Source organism: Erithacus rubecula (assembly GCF_903797595.1).
Source record: "Erithacus rubecula genome assembly, chromosome: 5".
NCBI lineage: Eukaryota > Metazoa > Chordata > Aves > Passeriformes > Muscicapidae > Erithacus > Erithacus rubecula.
The window spans coordinates 52,253,733-52,276,294 of NC_136687.1; the positions used below are offsets into that span (position 1 = coordinate 52,253,733).

At 43.7% G+C, this 22,562-nt stretch overlaps 2 protein-coding genes across 2 annotated transcripts in view; one reads left to right on the forward strand and one right to left on the reverse strand.

Moving 5' to 3' along the window:
* POLR2B (RNA polymerase II subunit B) overlaps window positions 1-11,545 on the reverse strand; it is a 15,719-nt gene extending 4,174 nt beyond the window's left edge. Inside the window, exons 1-18 of the mRNA XM_079306275.1 lie at window positions 11,398-11,545; window positions 11,166-11,238; window positions 10,210-10,360; window positions 9,428-9,540; window positions 8,945-9,164; window positions 8,017-8,175; window positions 6,791-6,955; window positions 6,096-6,292; window positions 5,285-5,404; window positions 4,736-4,922; window positions 3,872-4,015; window positions 3,486-3,625; window positions 3,247-3,358; window positions 2,641-2,795; window positions 2,193-2,391; window positions 1,912-2,080; window positions 1,333-1,429; window positions 242-336 (exon numbers count right to left, since the gene is read on the reverse strand). Of these exons, the coding sequence (XP_079162401.1) occupies window positions 242-336; window positions 1,333-1,429; window positions 1,912-2,080; window positions 2,193-2,391; window positions 2,641-2,795; window positions 3,247-3,358; window positions 3,486-3,625; window positions 3,872-4,015; window positions 4,736-4,922; window positions 5,285-5,404; window positions 6,096-6,292; window positions 6,791-6,955; window positions 8,017-8,175; window positions 8,945-9,164; window positions 9,428-9,540; window positions 10,210-10,360; window positions 11,166-11,238; window positions 11,398-11,416 (2,515 nt within the window). The 5' untranslated portion in view covers window positions 11,417-11,545. The remainder of the gene's footprint in view (window positions 1-241; window positions 337-1,332; window positions 1,430-1,911; window positions 2,081-2,192; window positions 2,392-2,640; window positions 2,796-3,246; window positions 3,359-3,485; window positions 3,626-3,871; window positions 4,016-4,735; window positions 4,923-5,284; window positions 5,405-6,095; window positions 6,293-6,790; window positions 6,956-8,016; window positions 8,176-8,944; window positions 9,165-9,427; window positions 9,541-10,209; window positions 10,361-11,165; window positions 11,239-11,397) is intronic.
* A 76-nt stretch (window positions 11,546-11,621) lies between these two features.
* On the forward strand, window positions 11,622-19,579 carry NOA1 (nitric oxide associated 1). The gene is made up of 7 exons (XM_079307546.1): window positions 11,622-12,617; window positions 13,334-13,498; window positions 14,193-14,389; window positions 15,470-15,601; window positions 17,087-17,203; window positions 17,980-18,097; window positions 18,672-19,579. Exons 1-7 carry the CDS (start codon window positions 11,663-11,665, stop codon window positions 18,875-18,877), a joined length of 1,890 nt encoding a protein of 629 aa, XP_079163672.1. The 5' UTR covers window positions 11,622-11,662; the 3' UTR covers window positions 18,878-19,579.
* Window positions 19,580-22,562: the final 2,983 nt, after the last annotated feature.

Genomic DNA, 22,562 nt, shown 5'->3' on the forward strand with positions numbered 1-22,562 from the left:
GACTCCCAGATTTTTCAACATACTGATTCTTGATGTTCTGCAGTAATTCAACAAGTCTGCTTGCAACTTCAGACAACTGCTAAAATACCTAATGCAAATATCTCAACTGATATGATAATTTCAATAAAATACAGAAATGCCTGTTAACATATCCCAAAATGAAGACTGAATCAGTTTAACATTACCTTGCCCACAAAACCTTAATTTAAAAACTCAGTCTTTGTACACTCCTTTATCTTACCTTGGCAAGTTTCACGTGTAGGCTTTTCAAAAACTTCCTCTTGGTCATACCCTTTCTTAGACTCCTGCTCTTTGTATGAGCGATAGAACACAGACCTGAAATGAAGTTATAAAGTCTTCTCCAGTGAAACCAGCATCATTTTCTCGCATCTGTAGATCTCATTTTCACATATTATGGCTACTGTTCCTAATGACCACCAAATCCAAATAATGAGCACATGCCATACCACCTTTCCTCTGATTTCCTGTTAATCTGGCCTTCACTGAGGAGGGGAAAACAAAAACAAAAAAAACCCCACCAAACAAAAAAGTTTCAGAGGCCATTATGATGGTCACTTTGCAGATACTGCCAAAGGACCTAAGATAACATGCTAATTTATGAAGAACTGCAAAGACTTTTGCATCTGGTTGATATCTAAGAAGTAGTTATTATTCCTAATGATCATTCACATCTTCAGCATATCATTCTCATATTACTTTCCTCATTATTAACTCAGTACAACTGAGCTGCAGTGAAAAACTTTCAGTTTATATAAGATTCTTTCTGGTGCTTTAAGGGTTTTTGTTTGCTGCCTCAGTTGCCAGCACACCAAAGTGCTTTCAGATACCAGAATGCACAAAGTCACATCAGCCACCAGCTGTGCCAACAGCAGTTCCTTCTAAGGAGAGAACATTCCAATCCTAACTGGTAGCAACTGTCTCACTAATAAAGATGAGACTGCTAAATTGCTGCAACATTGCTCTGGTAACTGGCAAGACTTATATGAAAACACACCAGGGAAGAGTCCAAATGTTTTTTTCATTAAACTGTGATGTAAAGGACCCTAAACAGATTAAAGATCAAAAAAGAAGATCAAGAAGACAAAATAGGCAGTCAGGTTTCATGCTGTTTTGCTAAGATATGCATTCACTATTTTCATTGTGTTGCTCTCTCCATCCCCATAAAAAAAATAAAATAAAAAAAAGCTTCTCAAGTTGGAAAGATTTGGAGAACAGTATCTTCCAGCATAAAATCAACTTTTCTTGAGCCTCTGGACAAGTATAGCTTTTTTTAAAAAATTCCAAGCAGTTAAAAAATTTACAAAGTCTTACCTGAAAAAGCCTCTGTCAACAGCAGAACGGTTCATAATGACAGAGTCTTCCTGGTTATAGCCTGTGTATGATGCAATTGCTACAATCGAGTTGATACCTAAAATATGCAGAGAAAATATATTGAAAGAATGCACACATGCCCAGACAGACACTATTTTAACTCAAAGTAGGCTGTACATTTTACAGTGAAGCTGTTCTTTCTACCCTTTCTCACATAAAAGCTCTATATCCCACATACAAAAACATGCAGTATCAGCAAATGCAACTCTGGATAGAAAAGAGAGTCAAGAGTGACCCCTTGTGAAAAACCTATCAAACATCAATACAGAAAATACATTTTTTCATTTAGATTTTAGCAGGATTTTTTTGGGTAAGTAGTTTCAGCTGCAACACTACCAATAAATTTTCTGCAGTCTGGGTGTCCAGCTCAAGATAACACTTAACCTCTATTCATTTCTTAAATTGCACACATTTGCTAAATGTTCAGGTACTTTACACACACACACACCATTTGAGACATGTTTGAAACAAAACAAAAAAGTAGTATTTCTGTTCCATGAGCATGAATTGACAACACACCTGCTGGTAATTCTCTGAACCTCAAGTACTCCATGGAACGTGTTGTTACCAGGGGCTTCTGGGGATAATACAACACATGTGCCAGCGTATCCATACGGACATGGAAGTTGGTGATGTAGACTCCCATAGCCTGTTTACCCATAGCAGACTGGTATGTGTTCCTGGGAGACTAGATAGACAAAGGGAAGAGCAATAATTAGGTACATAAAGCTCTTTACACACACACACCTGTGGGTTTTCTATCAGCTTTAAAAGCAGGATATCAGCAGAAATGCACTGACCTGGTTGTGATCAGGGAAAGGGATAATAGATGCACACACTCCCAGGATCATGGATGGGTGAATCTCACAGTGTGTGTATGTTGAACAATATGCCACACCTTTCTCCTGCAAGTCATCTGGAGTCATTGCCAGCATCACAGTCTCTTCTTCCAAGGTGTCAATGTACTCTACTACACCACTGGCCACGAGATCCTGCCAACTGAACAACCAATAACTCAATTAACACCTCAAATGGGTCTCTTAACAGTGACAAGAACAAAGACTTCCCAGGCTTATTATTACTATTACTGCCTCAGTGTGATTAAAAGAATTGATTAACCTACCAGGCAGAGAAAGCATCTTTGTGCTGCACAAAGCTTTAAACATTCCTCTCTCCAACCTGAGGGAACATGCAGCTTTCCAAGATGGAAAATGATACCTGCAGTTGAGTTTCAGGAACATATCTCACCTGTAATTGTTATACTCTCGTTCCTTCAGTTGGTCAATGTGCCTTTTCTTCAGCAGCAACTTCTGTTTCTCCACAATTAAAAGGGGCCGACAAATTCTGCCTGCATCAGTGTAGATGCGGATTTCTCGCTCACGAATATCTCTGATCATTGACACCTGGGCAAGACAGCAGCACCTCATGAGTACAGAGTCTCAGCTTGGAATCAGAACCACAGAACACAAAACAGGATAATCAAATTCCCTAAAGCAAAGACTTTCCAGGTACTATCAGAAGCATGGAACAAAGAATAACACTCCTACAAACAGAAGTGTTTCAGAAGATTATTTTCAACTTTTTTTTTTTTTGTCTTTCAACTGGATCCTCTTTAAAAGCAAACAACCTCCCCTAAAAAAACCAACCCCACAACCAAGCAATAAACCATACACAGTCAAGCATATGATAGTAATAAAAAAGAATGGACCAAATACAAAAGCTTCCCCAATAAAAACAAACCCAATGTAAAAAGAGACTTGCAAATAATGCTACTTGAAACTTGCAAAGTAGTATCAAGGCATTATCTTCTCTTGTTTAAAAGGACACCCAAACTCTGGCTGCAAAGATTTATACCTCAGACACAATGATGTCCATCTGACGACGAAGCTTCCTTAGGGTATTCATCAGCTGCTCTGGATCTTTGTGTATTCCTACCCAGCAGCCATTAACAAATATCTTAGTAGCACTAGAAAAAGGAAACACAAACAAATAATAATTAAAAATATCCCACCCTATCAAATAACCCCAAACCCTTTAAGTGTTGAGCAGGATAAAAAGCTTAAGTCTGTTTAAAGAGTTCTATTTGCACGTACTCAGCTATTGCTGCTGGAGATATTTCTTCTAGGTTTTCCATACTCCACTCTTCCAAGAATTCCAGAATTGGGGATGGCTGAGACCCCACAGAAATGTAAGCCATCAGGGCTAAGTTCTTCACAAGTCCTACTGCATGACCCTAGCAGAAACACAAAGTTAATTTGCATTTTCAAATCAAGGGGTTCCTCCAAAAAGATCCAAGAATTTAAACTTAACTCCCCAAGGAACCAGACATAAAACATGCTTTCAAATACTGAGTTAGCTATAAAGCTAAAAATTTTCATCAGCATTATCAAAGGTAGTGCAAGGGATCATCACAAGTGCCATGGCTACAGAAGGACTGTGAGGAGAAAGGCAGTTAGTACAGAAATCCTGCTTTCATTACCTCAGGGGTCTCAGCAGGGCACACCATTCCCCACAGGGTGTTGTGCAGCTGCCGGGGCTTGGCCAGTTTTCCATCTCTCCCAATTGGGGAATTCAGGCGCCTCAGGTGGGAAAGCGTGGATGCGAAAGTCAGGCGGTTCAACACCTGCACGTAGGAAGGAGCTCAGTCAGTCAAAGCTTCCTTAGTGTGCTGCTGACAGGCATCATGACACACCAGCACAAAGGATCAACATCCTCTAGAAATGATGTGCTTATAAAGAATTAAAATAACTCTGATTTTTGTTAGTTATACTTTTTAGTTCACCTCCACTAATCTCAGACTACCCGTAGAATCTCAATCTCCTAACTGATGTTGTAGTTTCAGAATTTTCCAGAGCATCCTTATACCACAGCAAGACTCTGGGCTAATAAAGTCGGGGCTCCTCACCATTTGCCACAGAACAACAACTTTTATATTATAAGTTGTCACTCATGTTTTTTTTAACTGCCTGTGAAGCACTGGAAGTAACTAAAGGAAAGAAATACATCCTCCTGAATGGCTCCCTGCGACTAGGAATTTACACAAAAGTGTATTATCTATCTAAAAAAATCCTTACAAGAAGTACAACTGTTTACAGCTCACAGCTGTTTAGCAGTGAATGCAATAGCCAAAGCAAACAAACCATGACCAAAAAAACCCCTAAACCACACACTTGTGGAGATCCAACTAGTTAGATCTTCATCTGTGTGACCTCAGGAAATTTCCTTTTAGGAATATTTTTTGTTTTACATACAATGTGCATGGCTGCTAAGCATGAGTTAAAAACTCTTCCATGAGACCAGTTTTACCATAAGAACTGTAAACCTGACAAAGCCCTTATTGTACCTGAGATACTCCTGCTCTGGCCTGATGAGCTTTCTTCTGGTCACCCCAGTTTCCAGTTGCCAATGAGTATTTCAAACCGTCTGAAATAATTCTTGTTTTAATTGCCAACTCCAAGTTGAAATCTTTCCCTCTATCAATGAACTTCTGTGCATAGATTCTCACTTCCTTCAGCAGATTCTTGAACATTCTGTAGAAGAAAGACACCAAGAAATCTAATTAAACAGTGCTGTGCAATTCAGCCTACTTGAGGCTTTTTGAAAAAACTGTCACTGGCCTCCTGAAAAGAAGCAATTTGTAACCAGGGTGAGAGGGCTGAGTGGAATAAAGAAAATGAATCTATTTGTAAACATGCACAAAATATGTTTCTAAGCATGTCAATACTAGCCACCTACTGTTTTAGGAAACTCAACCACTGCATGAAAAAGTCATAATCAGATAGAATCTGTGTTGCCCAAGACTGGCTCTCTGACACAAGAGAATTAGTCTGATTCAGAAGCACAGAGTTGGCAATGCCTCTTCCATGAAAGAAAACATGTATGTGATAGTTACCCTCTGAACAGGAAAGCCAAGAGTGGCCCAGCAAGATCCAGTCTTTTGTTGCCATAATGATCTCTGTCATCCAGCTCTCTTCTTCCCAGTGCTGCCAGCAACAGTCTATGAACCATATACCTAAGCAAATAACACAGTTTATGCTTAAAACTGACAGGTGACATTCACAACAAAGATTACATGTTTTCACAGATAAGTCAGAGAACTCTTTTCTAAAGGCTGTCCATTCTAGATCTTTAGGATATCACTGTCCTAAAATAAACCTCTTCAGCATATCCTTAGAAGTGGATGGCACACAGGAAGTTCAGGCTAAGGACAGAGAAGAAAATATTTACATCATTCTGCTAAATATCTGTCCTGTACTGTCATATGGGCTCTGTTTAAGCACATGCAATCAGGTATAAAATCACATGTCTCCTGATGCTACAGTTCATCTGCATATCAATAAGCAGTGATCAAGACAATGTTTTAAAGAGTGCTTTACATTACAGTCAGCTTATTAGTATTTATCTATATCTTAGTTATCAATTTCTGGATCCATGTATCTGCATATCAAAGAGTCATTCAGCACTGTCATCATATTTAAACTTAAGATCCAAATGGTGTTTGAGGCTCATTTTGTTCCTTTTTTTCCCCCCTAGTTTATCAAAATTTGCATTTTCTCAGCCTCAAAAACATACCAGTGCCCCAAGGTTTATCACAGAGTATCCCGAAGACCAAGGTTAAAACAGACTTCCATTCAAGGCATTCTTTCAATATACATGAGTAAAAAATATCTATTTGCAGCTGTGAGGTAAGAGTTCTGACATACCCTAGAAAATAGGCCTTTTTGGTTTCACAAAAGTCACTGACACCAACATGTGGGAGCATTTCTTTCTGCAAGACTTCTTTGGCATACTTGATTCTCTTTTCTTTGGTGACACCTGGCTTGGCACCTCTTGAGCCAATGAAGTTTAAGGCAACATTTTGCTCCTGAATGACAAATGCTTCATCCAGAGAAGGTTTGACCTAAAGCACAAAAATACACCAAAATCCTGTAGCAACCAGTGCCTGTTGAGACTGAAGGAAACCACACAGTAGCTTGTTTATGATTCTTTTCAGGATCTGCTAATTATTGATCCAGGTCTTTCTGGCATTAGAAAACAGCAATGAAGCTGGAAGAACACAAAAAGTAGTTTAAACTTCAGAAAATAGTTCTCATTCAAGTTCATTCCAGGTCTGATGCTGTTTCAGGTATAATCAAGATTTTGCAATTGAAGTCAACAACAGCAGGAGAACACCCTGATCTCCAAATACATCTTAACTCTTAAAAATTTCCACTGTGCTCTGTCCCCTTAATGTATTCATTAGAATAGATTCATGCAGAGAACTTTCAACATTTCTAATACAGAACCCACAAAAATAATAAGTAAATTACAACTGGAAAATGAATACTTAAAGTGATGACTACTGGTATTGACACACCACCAAACACGAGAACATGAAACAATTTAATATATATATTACCATTTCCATCATTTCTGGGTCTTCAAAATCATAAATGATGTGCTCTAGAATGTCCCTGTCGGACACAAAGCCAAGTGCACGGAAGACAATGATGATGGGGACCTCCTGTTTGATATATGGCAGAGTTGCTACAATGCGCTGGCCAATGGCACTCTTCTTGGCACCCTGCAAAGGTGGGAAAGCACAGGCCAGGCTTAAATCATCCTGCCTTTCCATAAGTCTCTAAAATCATCCTGCCTTTCCATAAAAGTCTCTAAAATCATCCTGCCTTCAAGTAGAAGTTTTTCTCTGGATTTGGATGATCCAACACAACACGAGCATATTTATTCGATCACCGCAGGAAAGCACGGCTTCTCAGCAGGCCAGCTAAGGAGCTACTCTGAAACCTTACTCCAGCAATGAATTTTTATCTTAAAAACATTTCAAGCTTTAGAAGTCTGTGGAAACTGGTAAGGGTTTTGCTGATACAAAAGAATATAAATACTACTTTTACATCATATGCATAATTTGTCTCCTTTAGTGCCAAGAGCAACCCTATCCATCTTCAGTGCTCCTTTTGTCAGGCTTAAACTCAGCTTTCCTAACCCACTGTGCAAGTGATTAATCAAGTAACTTCTCCCCTTCTCCAGAAGGAAATGATGTGGGATGCAGAGGAAATCAGAAGTGCCCCAGACATCAGAAGTGAGGATATTGTAAAGCTTCTATTTAAATTGCTCTTGGAAAATTTCAAAACATCAGTACAATACTAAATGACTATGACATCTTTTGCTTTAGAAGTTACAAGTAGCACTTAATTCCCCTCACAGATATATATGACACAATTAGATGTTAAATATTAATTAATATGAGGTCTACAAAATACATCTCAACAATAGCTTGGCCATCAGCAAAGAGAGGGTCCCTGTTCCTCTATTTATTTTTAGTGAAATAACAGGACACAGCCTGTCTGAATTTTCTAAAAACTCATGTACAGTAATTTAAAAATTATTTTTAGCCTTGCCCCTAAAACCTGCTACAAATTGAGTCTGCATTTCAATCCTCAAATTATTTATCATAGAAACATGCATAATGTATGACAAACAAATTTTCATTTACTTTTATCTTCTTTACAACTTATCATCAGAAGAAATTTCTTCTCAAAAACCCAAAAACAAATGACACAAAGAGACAGGACAGTTAACAAAACTCCTAAATTAATCTCTGGGGTTATTCCTGCCTAGGCATACCTGTCCACCTCTGGCCAGCATGCTGACCCATATAGTACTTGTTGGTCGAGAGGAATTTTCCAGACAAGATCTACACTCTCCTGTGTAGGCATATTTTGAATCTTTCTTTGCAAACACATACACTGTGTTTGTAGCCATTTTCTCCTGAGCAATCAGAACCTGTGTTAGAAACAAGAGCACCAGTAAACAGCTGACAAAAGAGAATACTGAAAGCAACACTCACACTGTTTCTACTATTTCTTCAGGTGCCTTAACTTCAGAGCACTGCACAGCATGAAGTCAACTGGCTAAACTCTGTATTTTAAAAATACACATTCAAACAAAATACACAGCTAGTTAAGATGGAATAGGCAAAACAAGAGACTCAGAGAACACTGTTGTCTGTTATTACTCACCACACCTGCTGGCTGTGCTGAGACATTTCACACACTGGTACATAAAGCATTTCACTATCTGTTTTTCCAAGGCCAACGCACTACACAGGCAAATTTAAATGCCAGCTCAACAATCAAAGCCAATTTTTTTTTCTCCCAAGAAGAAATATAAAATTCTAATTGTTTTGCTGTGTTTGCCCAGGTTATCAGTTAGAAAATTCTGTCAGTTTCACTGGTGAGGCACTAACATGGCGTGGATGTGATTTTCTGATGCTGCTTCCACAGCAATGGAGGGAAAAACCTATTGTTAAAACAAAATGCATCTATATAGCTGTGAACAAGCTGGAGGACACTCTGAGTGAGGAACTGCTTCATTTCAGAGTGCATGCTGCTCTGCAGTGCTAGAAAGGAAATAAAAGTATCTAGAGCACTTACTGGCAAACAGTTCACAAAACACAAAGCAGTTCCCAAAACTGAAAAAGGGAAGAACTGAAGATACAAATAACAGAACTTTCTATGTCTGTAAAGATGGCTGTGTAAAGTATATCCCTTACCTTTTCTGATCCATTAATGATGAAGTAGCCACCAGGATCAAGTGGGCACTCATTCAGCTCACAAAGATCACGGTCAGTTAAGCCATTCAGCAAACAGTATGTGGAACGCAGCATGATAGGAATTTTTCCTATAAAGGTTTTCTGATGTTGAGTCTGCAATTGGTCCTCCCCTTCCTTAATAACTGTTTTAGTTATATCCACATACAAGGGGGCAGAATACCTGCAGAATAAAACCACCACTGTGTTATCTGTCCTTTTAGTACAACCCTAGTAATGAAAGCAGTTATTCAAGCACTCACAGCTGCATTAAGCATTATTACCAAATCATCAATCACCCTCTGCATTTAACAACTAAACGTGGGAAGTTTACACAAAGCAATAACTGTTATATTTCCAAGACACTATTATATTGTAAAAGGCTATGAATTACTAAGGCAGAGGCAGTTTTTCCTTGTGTTTATCCACCACAGAGTTGAACCTTACGTAAGGTTTCTCAGTCTGGCTTCATTTGGCATCATAGGTGAGGGTGCTCCATCCCTTTCCCAATGTGTAGGTTTGGAGAGATAGATTTGTTCAAATTTCAACAGATACCGGGGCTGGAAAACAAGAATATATATTTACTTGTAGTGGAAGAAACATCTCTACAGGATAGTTGTTTGCCTGCAAAAAAATTCAAAGGAACAGGAAAACCATGTAACAAATTCAATACTCTGGTATCCTAAAGTTCCTTTAAATCTCTAGAGGGAAACATCAATGTAGTAACTGACGGCAAGGTAATGGCTCATCACCATTTGCACTTATGGAACAGGGATCAGACTGCACAAGGGACACAGGTGAAAGCACCAGAGCCACTGCAGAAGGTGCACACTCATAGTAGAGAAGCCATAATGAGGTGCAGATTTGAGACAATCTGTCCTTTTTGGGATGTGGTGCCAATGGAAGAAGATGAACAGCAGCACCCCTTGAAAACCTGGACCTAACTTGAACCTAATTTCAGTCAAAGCTAAGCGAGAAGCTTTTAGCCATAAACCTTTCTTGTCGTGGTAAAGCTTCTGAAAAATCTAAATCTCACCAAAACACAGCTTGCCCTTGGCCACCTGACCTGCTCTACTAAATCTCTGTCTGTGCAGGAACTGACAATATGAGCTGCAGCAGCCACTTGTTCTTGGTTACTTCTGAACTCAAACTGCAGGACAGGGATTGAATAATGTAAAATGACTTTGAATTGTAAAAATACATAATCTCTGCCAAGGTTCTCCACTTACTGGCTCTTCCACTTCTCCTGAGGCATGCTGGGCTTCAGCTTGTAAATCAATTGGTGGAGCATCTTCAACAATTCTCTGCACAGACATCTGAATAAACTCATCAAAGGAATCCAACTGTTGCCTGACTAAACCCTTTTCATCAAAATAGGAGCTAAAAAAAAAAAAGGTTAATTAAAAAATTTTAATTTAATTCATGTACTTCACACATCAACAAACTTAAGATATATTTATTACCAAAACCCCAGAAGTGATGAAATATAGTGCAGAGTCACATTCCCTTAACCCAAGGCATGAGTTTCAAACACAGATGCTCCTCACAAATGTTTAACAATCCCCTTCCTGCCTGAAGACACAGACACTTTGGAGTGACAAACCTGCTGCCACTTCTTGGCTAAGCCACGACTGCATACACAGTCAGTGCCTTAAGTTTCTCTTAAATTGGAAGAGAAACATGATGACAAACCTCACCGAAAGCAGCTTCAGCTCAAGTTTTCAATTATACTCTGCTTTAACTAATTTTCCAAGCAGCAGTAAACCAGGAGCTTGCCCCCAAATCCAAGTAATAGTACGCAGAAGTTTTAGCTTTGATCCCCTCTGTTCCAGCCACACAGGTTCTGGGCGCTCATGTTTTCATAGAAAAAAACCACCACCACCAAAATGGTGAAAATAACCAAGAACTGAATTTGTAATCAGATGTGAGATTAGTGAGCAAAACCATGTGCTTGATATGGAACCAAAACCACCTCCTTCTTCATTGAAAAAAGTGCGTGCTGGGGGTCAACAGAGCCTCTTAATCCCTGCGACTGCCCTTTCTTTCTGCTAAGAGCCCTCCTGCTCGGAAATGCTGCAGCACAGAGTTCAGCACAGCAAGGCCGCAGCTCCCAGTGCTGGGCGTCACCTGCAAGGCCCAGACACGGCTGTGGAAGGGATAAGGACAGCGAGCAGTAGCAGGTCACCTAATAACAATCCAGCAGGCCTCCTGCCACAGGTCGGGGGTTATTTCATCATCGTCTTCATCATATTGCATATCTGCGGGGAAGCACAACGAGTGGATTAGGCTCCCGGGGCAGATCCCACCGCATCCCGCACATCCCCTGGCTCCCGCGGGCCCCGGCGAGCCCGGCGCCTCCCCTGGCCGGGACGGGCGGCAGGAAAAGGCGAGGAGAAAATAAAGGGGAAACTCCTTACCTTCGTCCGCGTCGTACATGGTGGCGGCGGGAGGGGCCGCGGGCGGCGGCCGGGCGGGCGAGGGGCGAGGGGCGAGGGGCGAGGGGCGAGAACGAGCGCGGCCGAGCGCGGTCCCACGGCGGCGGGACTGCGCCTGCGCTACCCGTGACGTCACGCAAGAGTCTCCAGCCAGGAGCCCGCGCGCTCGGTGACGTCACGCCCGCGTCTCCCGCGAGCGCCCGCGCACTGTGTGACGCGAGTCGGCGGATGTGGCTGCGGGCCCGCCATGCTCCGCCTGGGCACCGCGCTCCTGGCGCGCCTGGCCCGGCCCCGCGCCCCGCTGCGGCGGTGCGGGGCGGCGGCGGCGGGCGGCAGCGGGGAGGAGCAGGAGCGCTTCGTCTTCCTCGAGTACGAGCCGGACCCGGCTGAGAGAGCGGCGGCGGCGGCGCTGCACCGGGAGCGGGAGCTGAAGCTGAAGCCGCGGCGGGAGCAGCGGGCGCGGGGCGCAGTGGCGGCGGCGGCAATGGCAATGCCGAGCGCGTCCGACCCGTCGGTGCCGCCGAGCGGGGTGAGCTGCTCGGGCTGCGGGGCCGAGCTGCAGTGCGGGGACGGCGGCGCGCCGGGCTTCGTGCCGGCCGAGAAGTACCGCAGCCTGCTGAGCGGGGGCCCGGCGGGGCTGCGCGGCGCCGTGTGCCAGCGGTGCTGGGCGCTGGCGCACCACGGCAGCGCGCTGCGGCTGCGGCTGCCGCCCGCCGAGCACCACCGCGTGCTGAGCGCCGCCCTGCGCCGCCCGCCGCGCCACGGCCGCGGGCCGCTGCTGCTCTACGTGCTGGACGTGACCGAGCTGCCCGACCCCGTGCTGCCGCAGCTGCCCGCGCTGCTGAGCCCCGACCTGCCCGCCGCGGGCGTGCTGGTGGTGGGCAACAAGGTGGACCTGCTGCCCGCGGACTGCCGCGGGCACCTGGGGCGGCTGCGGCAGCGGGTGGCGGCGGCCTGCGCCCGGGCCGGGCTGCAGGGAGCGGCGCTGGTGGACATCCGCCTGGTGAGCGCCAAGACCGGCTACGGCGTGGAGGGGCTGGTCAGCCGCCTGCAGCGCTCCTGGAAGTGTGCCGGCGATGTCTACCTGCTGGGCGCCACCAACTCCGGCAAGTCCACGCTCTTCAACACCCTGCTGCGCTCCGACTACTGCAAGTCCCGCGCCCCCGACATCGTCGACAGGGCCACCGTGTCCCCGTGGCCAGGTCAGGGCACTACTTGGTTCTTTGTAGTATGGGGGATGTGGGGTGCGCAGAAAACAGTGAGCTGTGGGCCTCTGGACTGCTCTTGGCCACCCCTGCAGCAGGAGAACCTGTCACCAAAGTGACATCTGCCACCCTGAGCTCCTCCATAGTGGGCAGCAAGCTCCAGAGGTGTGCCGTGCTTCAGATTGTCACCTGCGAGGAGTGGCTGAAGTGTTTAGCCCAGAGAAAGGGTGGTTTGGGAGACCTTATCACTCTCTGCATCTACCCGAAAAAAGTTGTAGCCAGCTGGGAGCCAGTCTTTTCTCCAAGGTAGCCAGTGACAGGAGAAGGGGACGTAGCCTTAACATGCACCAGGGCAGCTTTAGGTTGGACCTTAGCAGGAGTTTTTTCATCTGAAGGGTGACTGGACATTGCAGTGGACTGCCTAGGGAGATGATGAATTCACTGTTGAGACTTGTGTGGGCAAGCACTCAGCTTTGAGACCCTTTCATTAACTATAAGCGAGAACAGGTCTTAAGCAGGTGGTCAGCTTGGTTTTGCCTCCCCAAGTAAGGAGGCTAGTACTTTATGGGATCAGCTGTATTTCCAGTTCTGAGTTTGTGTTACTGGGTTTCACCAAAGAATTAGAGAAGCAGTTTTTTTGTAATCTTGTTCCTCAGAACTGAAATGTATCAGGTAGTCAGAGACCCAAAAGTGCCTTCTGTTTGTTTTTCCAGGAACAACCTTGAACCTGTTGAAATTTCCAATTATTAACCCCACGTGTGACAGGATATTCCGAAGGCAGGAGAGACTAAAAGAAGAGGCAACAAAAACAGAAGATCAGCTAAGCACTGAAGAAAAAAAGTACCTTAATCAACTTAAAAAGCAAGGTTACCTAGTGGGTGAGTAAAGATGTTACTTTTTTGCCCCTAATAAAAACACTGCGTGACACAAGGTTAAGTTGTTTTGAGCAGTGTTTGCTCCCAGATTAATGGGGGTAAGACATCTATCTCCTCCATAAACAGCATCATTAGTACTTTGGAATACCTGTCAGCTGCTGTAGTAGCAAAGGGTTCCTCTGTGCAATGCATCTCCTGTCTGAATGAGGGTGGCAAATTCTGATAGCTTAGTAATTTTCAAAGATATATGGGCCATCTCTTATTCCCAAATAAAGAAAATTAGTTTTAAATAACCACGTTTGGGCTGCAGGCTACAGAGGCTGTACATCATTTTAGTATGTATTCAAAATAGGGGTTTACCAGAAGATAGCTCAGTTTTTCAGGTAATTCTGTGTTTGACAGTCTGAGGCACTGAAAAAAGAAGGCAGCCTGCTTTACCTTAAATTGGAAGTAACAAAGTGTCTGTGATCTGGTCCCTGCTGGGATTTTGGGGCATGAGGAGTGCTAAGCAAAACTTATAGAAGGGATTTCTTAAAATTGTTGCTTTTGAACATACACATTTCTAGCCACCTAATGTCTTTGTCCCCTTTATATTAATGATGTGCATCTCTTTTAAGCCAACGAAGTAGCAGATGTTTGATTGAAAGAAAGCAAGCTAATAAGTAAATTACCAGGAAAACCTTTCATTTGAATCCAGGAAGAGTTGGAAGAACATTTCAACAGCAGAATTCTAGCGCTGAGGTTGATTTTGACCCTGACCTGCTCTCCTACAGCATGGATGAAGATCCTAGAGATCCCCCTAAGAAGCATGAGGAAAGGGAGGAGTTCACTCACAACGAAGTGAAGGATGCTCGGTGGTGTTTTGACACTCCAGGAATTGTAAAGGAAGACTGTGTAGGTACTCTGTGGTGCTGTGTCTTGGGGTGACAGGGTTTGGGAGGACTGTTCTGCCTTAGTTGTGCTTGTGGGAGAGTGTTTCTGCTGTAGTCCTGGCATTAGGATTCTCTTACTTTGGGAATTGTATTAAGGTGTTCGTGCTGTTGCATTTCTGAATAGTTCAATACTCACTTCCAGCTTTGCAAAGGAGGACTGCATCACCAAGCTTCCACAAGCTCTGAAAAAAGGGAAGCAAGACTGCTCTTAGCAAGTTCACACCAGCATCACTCAATGAAGCTGGCACTTCTTTAGCTCTCCCAGCCTATGGGAAAAGGAGGAGCTTAGGAGAATAACCAGAGTTTTATGACCAAACCACATCTTAGAGAAAGCATTCTCCTGAAACTAGGAAGATCTACAGTGTTGCTGCTACTGGCTCCAGTATGTAGAGCAATGCCCTACTGAAGCCAGTGCTGACAAAGTGCACATGTCCAAAACAGGCATGATTTGATTTTTTGGTCTATTTTAATAGCCATGCAGAACTGCAGGTCATCTTTTGGGGAAGATTAAATAGTACAAGGAGACAGGCAGGTTCTGAAGAGAATGAAGTGCAAGGACTGTGCTGAAACTTCACAGCTCATGTGCAGGTGCTGCTTTCATGAACACTAGAAGACTCCTGGTTTTGTAGTGATGTATTTGTCAGACCATAACCTGCTTTACTAACCTGATAGCCACTGGCATCAGCTTAGAGACCTGAGCTTAAGAGCTTGAGATTGTGTGTGCTCTTCCCTTCTTCTGGAGTTGAATGAATACATGTGGAAAATACTTCCTGCATTCAGAAGTAGTTGCTGCTGTTTCTGATGGAAGTTTCAGATCAAATGCAGTCAGTGTTCAATCTGAGTGAAGGACAAGCAGATTGTCTGTGGCAGGTTTTGGCAGAGGAGAATCTTCCTGTTTCTCACTGACTGTGTGGACCAGAATTGAACTGTTCTCTCAGATATTCTTGACATTGGTCTTTTTCCTCTATCGATATAATGCCAATACTAACTTCCTTGTTCCCATTGGAACATCTGGAATGAGTTATGACAATTTGTTTTGCAGGTTTTGAATCTCCTAACAGAGAAGGAAGTAAAGCTGGTTTTGCCATCACATGCAATTGTTCCACGGACCTTCATTCTCAAGCCAGGAATGGTTCTGTTTTTAGCAGCCTTGGGACGTATAGACTACTTAGAGGTAAGGGAAGGAAAGATTTTGGGAGCAGCTGTTTAATCTCTTACAGTAGTATCCACCATAAAAGGCTTTCTTGGGTAGCTTTCCCAGACCCTTTCATTGCTGTTTTGGAGGTGATTAATCAGTTGCTGAATCACTTCATGAAGTCAGAATGCCTTGGGATGGGTCTTTGAGAGGTTTGTTATTGTTACCAGCATGCAGTGTTAGTTACATTGTGTATAATGAGAACTGCTTTGAATGCTGACAAACATCTTCAGTTTAATGTGCTTCCCATGACAGACAGGCATGAGGGAGGGAGGAGAATGTCAGAAATAACTGGGAAAATAGGTGGATTTCCTCATTTCTGTGTTTCTGAAAGTTGTCTGCTAAGAGAGAAAAGCATAGATGTTTTTCTTTCCTGGCAGACCTCTGAAGAACTTGCCCAATGAAGTAATTGCACAGGTAATTTCTGTAAAAAATACTTTTCAAATGTGCTGTGTGTGTCCCCTGCCAATAATTTCTTCCATTTATTAAAAATCCTGTGCCCTATGCCTTTATTGAACGGTGTGGAGTTGACCTCTCATGATGATTTCTCTGTAAGGGGCTGTTTCTTTCATAAAATTAGACATTATCATAAGTCTCAGATCATTTTCTCAGTATCTTGCCCTGTTTTAGGGATGTGTATGGCTATTTCTTTGTTTCAGTCTGCTTTCCAAGATCACCACAGAAATGTTGAATTGGTACTTTTCTTCCAGCAGGTAGAGAGTGTCCTTAGCAAACCAGAAAGGTGGAGGGAGCAGGGTTCTGCAAAGTAAAAAATGTGCTGGTGTGGCAAGAGCACACATTGATCTATCTGTCTTATGTATCTATATCCTCCAGAGATATTGGAGGACAGTTGTTCTCAGATCATGGCAGAAGCTCCTGCCTCAGCTTCAACCTCTGAAGGAATTTCTGGACTTGTTTCTGGCTGCTGGTAGTGTTTGGAGAGGTCTCTTCCCTCTCTGACCTTGTTTGCTCTTCCTGCAAATGTGATGAGAGCGCCTGCTGAAATTGCTCCACTGACTTTGCACAGCTTGAGAGCAGCTGGAGCCAAGTACTGTTGAATGAGTGCTGTGTATTAGAAATGTAGAGTGATAGGAGAAGCAGCACCAGACCAGATGTCCATCACCTCTTGTGCTGAGTAACACCACTGAGTTTGTTCTTGTGAATTAAATGCAAGCAAAGATCTCTCTTGGATGATCTACCTGAGATGAGCAGCTGTGCTGGCAGTAAATATGGCATTGGGAGTGCTTTGAGGCAGGATGGTGAAGCTGTGGGTCTTCTCCTCTAGAATATCAAATTCCAATTTTATATAAATCCTGGCTGCTGTCATTGGCAGAGGCAAGGACCTCTTGGACAGGGAGGGGCATCAAGCAGGCAGGTTTTCAACATGCAGGAAAGAAATGGGGCAGGAGAGAGAAATTCAGGGCTGCTTTTCTGTTGACATAATTAACATCCACTTTATTTCAGGGAGAAAAGCCTGCTTGGTTTTCTGTCTTGGCTTCCAACCTCTTGCCAGTCCATGTTACTACACTGAGTAATGCAGATGCCCTCTATGAGAAGCATGCAGGCCAAGAGTTCCTAAAGGTAAGGGGAGGTGCTGGGAGGAACTTGTGGCTGCAGGTAGGCAGGACCCCTGTCTGGGGCACAGCTGACAGGGAGCATCTACAGGTATCAGGAGTTTGGGACTTGAGCTGTGGGTGAGTGGAGATGTGCAGTGTGGAACAGTCTTGCACAGTCTGCATGGCTGAGGTGTGTTTGGAGAGAGCACTCAAGATGTGTTTTCAGCAGAGTTTCTGTTTCTAGCATTTAGTACTCTGCTTATTCATACTTGGCTCTTCTTGAACAGCCTTAATGTGCAAGCAGCAGTGGGGATATTTTACATGGCAAGTGTGCAGACTGGGATTTCAGAACAGATTGCAGCTGAGAAAATGACTTTTCTTATTCTTTCCTTGCTGGATCTTCTGCGCATACCTTAATCTCTTGGTGGTCTGACTTTTTCCTTGTTCTGTGTAGCACTGGCATGTTGATGGGAGATGGGGTGAGCTGTCCCTGTCCTGGTATTTCCATTCCTGTGCACACAGAGAACAAGTGGTGTCACTCACATCAAGGCAGCTGGCCTGATCCACCAGCTGCATCCTGCAGTGGGCATTCCTCCTTTGCTCACAGGGTGCCTTTGGATGTGATCCTGACTCTGTTCTGGCAAACCTGAAATAACTCCTGGAGCCTATTCAATCCAGTTCTTAATTGGCTAAGAAATGCTTAATGTCTTTATTCTCCCTTGTGCCTTGCTTGTCAGTTTGAGGTAGGAATGCTGAAGAATCTCTTGACTGTTAAATAATTTCCCTGTGTTTTAATCTTAGGTTCCCATGGGTGGGGAAGAGAGAATGAAAGAGTTCCCCCCACTTGTCCCTCAGGACATTACACTGAAAGGAATTGGTACTACTGAGGCAGTTGCAGACATCAAGCTTTCCTCTGCAGGTAATTTAATATTTCTTCTTTAGTTTGCTTTACAGGGTCTGCAGCCTAGAAATATTGATGGGAAGAGGCCTCTGAAGGGGTGAATCTGTATTTCCTGCTCAGAGCAGGACTGTCAACAACACAAAATCATGGCAGCCTCATGTGACATTGTCTAGCTGAAGCGTGGCTGCCTCCAAGAATGGAGATTGACAGCTATGCTTGTACAGGATGGCAACATTGGAATACTCTATGCTCTGGCTGCCATACAGGTTCTATAGCAGCAGGAATGGCTGTGACACTGTCAGCTGTCCAGGTGAGAGGGAAAGGGCCATTGATTGGAAAGCTTCATTCTTATGTTTTTGGTAGCTCCCACCATCCCTCTTTAGTTTACCAGGAAAGAGCTGTGTCTTAGAAGAGTGGATTTAGGTGCTGTTGGGAAAGGGCTGGATATGACCTTTGAGCTTGGTTTCTTAGCAACCACATGAAGGCAGCTCAGATTTTTAGCCACTCTGTGTGGCAGTAGTTTGTGTCAGAACCTTGTTTTGATCCTAAGGCCTCGTTTTCCTCACTGTCCATATTCTCTGTGTCTGTGCAGGCTGGGTGGCAGTGACAGCTCACGCAGAAGAGGAGTTGCTGCTCCGAGCCTACACTCCCAAGGGCACTGCCCTGGTGGTGAGGGAGCCTCCCCTTTTGCCTTACATCAGTGCCATCAGAGGGGCCAGGATCCCAGGCACTCCTGCCTACAGGACCAAAAAGCCTCCTTCATTTGTGGAGAACCTAAGAGCCACGGGAAGCAGATAGTGCTTCTTGTCACCCGAGCAAGGCAGAAGACAGCAGCCCACGGAGAGTCTTGTGGCTTACTGGTATTCAGAGAATGTTGGACTCATTTCAAAAGGCCAGCAGGCACAGTCTGGAAAGCAGGTCTGGGGAGCAGCTCCACAAGTCCACATCTGATCCAGCTGCTGAACTGCAGACATTTTGAATGAACTGAGGGGCTGGGACCTTGCTATGAGGGGGTAAACAGCTTCTCCCTGGGATCTGCATTGACAGGCAGATCCCTTTACCTATCCCCTATTGAAATACAGGGTGGAAACTCACCTGCCTGACCTGGTCTGACTTTGCTGCTCATAGAGAAGGTGGTTTCTTGCAGGCATGCTCCCTCATGTCAGAAATCATCACCTTGTTATTAAGGTGTTTCCATAGATAAAGTGTTGGAGGGAGTTGCAAGAAGGAATGCCCCAGTGTGGGTATGGCCCTCCTAGGGGCTGATACTGATTCAACAACATCGACAAAAAGTTGTGTCCTTTCTCTCCTTCAGCATCTGGAGCAGATTACAGTGTGCAGTATCCTGTTCTTGGATGCAGGAAAACTGATTTAATGAAAAGCAGGTCTGCTCGTGTGCCTGAAGAAGAAAATTTTGCAATTCACTGCTTTGATTTGGTTTCTGTAGCTTGGGTACCTGTTTTTGAAACCAAGGGTATAGAATAAAACTTTTCAAAGACACTCCTTTGTTGACCCTGTTAACAAAGCACTCCTTGTGTGGGCATAAGCATCTTGCTAAACACATGAAAGGTCCAGTGCAATAATAAACATGCTCAATCTGCCAGACAGGCAGACTGAGAGACACATGGCCAGCCAGTCTGCTTGGAAAAGAGGCAAAACAATATCTTCTAATCTCCTCACCATTTCACTGATGTTTTTCTTATCAGTCTGTTGGTCCCCAGAGGTGGCTCTGCTGTCCTTGGGTCCTTGGCTGTTGTCCTGAAGAAGGCTGGGTGATCAGCAGGAATCATTGGCTCATCCTCTTCTCAGCATTGGTGCCTGCAGGATGTATTGGCATTCCTTTAGGGAAGTCTGTCCCTTTGCCCTGCTCTTTGTTTCCCCCCATTTTCAGCCCAGACCCACTATGTGGGTCTGTCTGCAGCCCCTGCTTAGGGCTACTCTCATCCCCTATGCAAGGCTGCCAGGATCTCCTGTGGAGCTGCTTTCCATGCTCTGCCACTTCCTTCCCCTCTTCCTTGCCCTGCACTGCTGCCTCCTTCCCTGCTTCCCAAGCTGAGATCTGGTGAGATGGGGTGGGCCAGGTGGGGCCATGGTGGGTTTGAGAAGCACTGGCTGCCCTGGGGTTTGAAGTTTGGCATTGCCTTGAGGGAATTCCCTGTCCTTGCTGGCACTCTGAGTTCACCCTGTGTAGAAAATCAGTTGTTGTTTGTGAAGGTCAATCTGCTGCCAGTGAACACAAGGCAATGTGGTTCACGTGTGTTCAGTCTGTGTCTAGACTAGAGTTCCTCCTGTACATTAGACAAAATATGTGCACCCTGACCTTAACTTCTCAGGAAGTCTTTTCTGGTTCTTTGTAGAAGAAAAAAAAACCTGTGGCAGCGTGTTCCTCACTGCTCAGGCTGTGACTCACACAGCCCCCTTGTTTTCCTTCTGTTTCTCTGTTGTGAAAGCCAGCACATGTGTGGCCACTCTTTGGGTGTGCTTGGCAAACATCAGAGCGCAGGCAGCAAGCTCCAGAATGTGTTTTTTCCAGCATGGATATATAGGACTGTAGCTGTCTTCCTGGCTGGATTTCTTTGTGCTGTTGGCAGGCCTCACATTTGGCTGCCAAAATAACTGAAGGAGTTGCCAGCAGGACTGGTGTGAGGATTATCTGTTTTAGCTGTGCTAATCTTCACAGTGCTGTGATTTTCAATTTCCCCTTCACAAAAGGAAAAAAACCACCATCTTTTTAATGTTTAAGAACAAGATTCTAGAACTTTGTTTTTTGTGAGAGATTCTTTTAAAATTACTTTTATGGTGATGGAAGGGAAAGTGCTGTACTTAGCTATTGTAACACACACAGCAGACAAGCTCCTGTACAAATTCTGCCCATTCTTTTTGAGCAGGCCATGGATTTATCATGTACTTTCCTTGACTTGCTCATAGCTGAATGGGAGAACAATGTTGCTTTGTGTATCTTGAACATTTTTAAGCTGGCAAGAGGCTGAACAACTTTTTTATATGTCTAGAAACAGCATGAACAAGTCATGTTGTTCAGTTTGTCTTAGGCAAGAATACTGAGAAGAATGCAGAATACTGAGACAGAGACCTCTGCATCTTGAACAAATGCACCAATCCAAACTTCTTCCTGGATGATTTACGTGCATCAGATGGTGGTGAGAGAGTATCAAGATCTGCCAGAACTGCCAGCCTACCTCTCTAGATCCAGCCTAAAAGTATCTTAGGTACTGATTTCCATAGAAACATCCATTGCTGAGCATAATTGTCATGGGCTGCAGAGGTGAATACCCCTGGCTCTGCCTTTTTGTTTGGTAAAGTTCTCACACATTTGGCTTTAGTACTCCTTGGAACACTGCCTGGGGTGGTGTCACTCCACTCCCAATGTGAAACAGACTCTAATTTGCAGACTGTTCCTCAAACTTTTATAGAAGAATAAAAGTTTGGATATGTTTCCATCAGTGAAATATCTGGAAAAATAAAGGTAAAGAGAACTTCAAGCACTTAGAAAATGAAGAAGAGGGGAAAAAGCTGGAGCAAAGAGAAGAAAAAAGTAAGTAGCAGAAACGGCTTAAAAGAGGATTGCATTTAGAGATAATAAGGTTTAAATTCTGTGGTCTTATGTGCAAATGTCACCACAGGACCATTTCAAAACTAGGGCCTGGATTTTGGGCCCCACTGACCTTGAAAGAGTTCTAGAAAGAGGTAAAATTGACAAATATTATGGAAACAGAGAGAAATGTAAATAGCTACAGTTTTTCTTCACAAAACTGTCAGAAATCTGTCCACAGATACCACATATGTCTCTGTGATACAATGTATGTTCCCAACCAAAATCACAAAAGAAAATGTACTATGTTTGTTTTAAGGATACACCTGAATTCAGCAAGCAGTTCTTGAGATGAGAAACCATACCTTTACACATTTGCTAATTGAAAATAAAAATCTAACTAAAAAATTAGTCCTGATCTTTCTCTGTGCACAGTAGATTGTACTGCATTTAGTCTGAAATTAACAAACAGGTATATAGTCACATGAATTTTGAAATTTTAAATTAAGCTGTCTACAGTTATGAAAGAGAAGTTTTATTCTACACCTCTAGAACATTTGGTGTGGCTTTGGTTTATTTGTTTGCAAGATGAGAAAACCACTTGTACAGTAACATTCTGTATTTGCAAAACAAGTACATTTCATTTTAGAAAAACACAGTGAAGTGAGGGAAGCCTGACTTTTTTTCTAAAAATCAAGGTAGGCAAGGTTAGAGGTTAGAAGCAGGTCCATGGGATTTAAAATGTCAGATTTGCCATGACCTTAATAAAATCCTGCAAATACAAAATAAGTTGTAAACATTAACAATGGGACAAGAAAATAACAAATACACATAAAAAAGTTATGAGAATTTGCTGAACCTCTTGCAATAATGACAAGCAGAGGAAATATGGGAAAAGAGAGAAAAGAAGAAAAATACATGTACAAACATGGT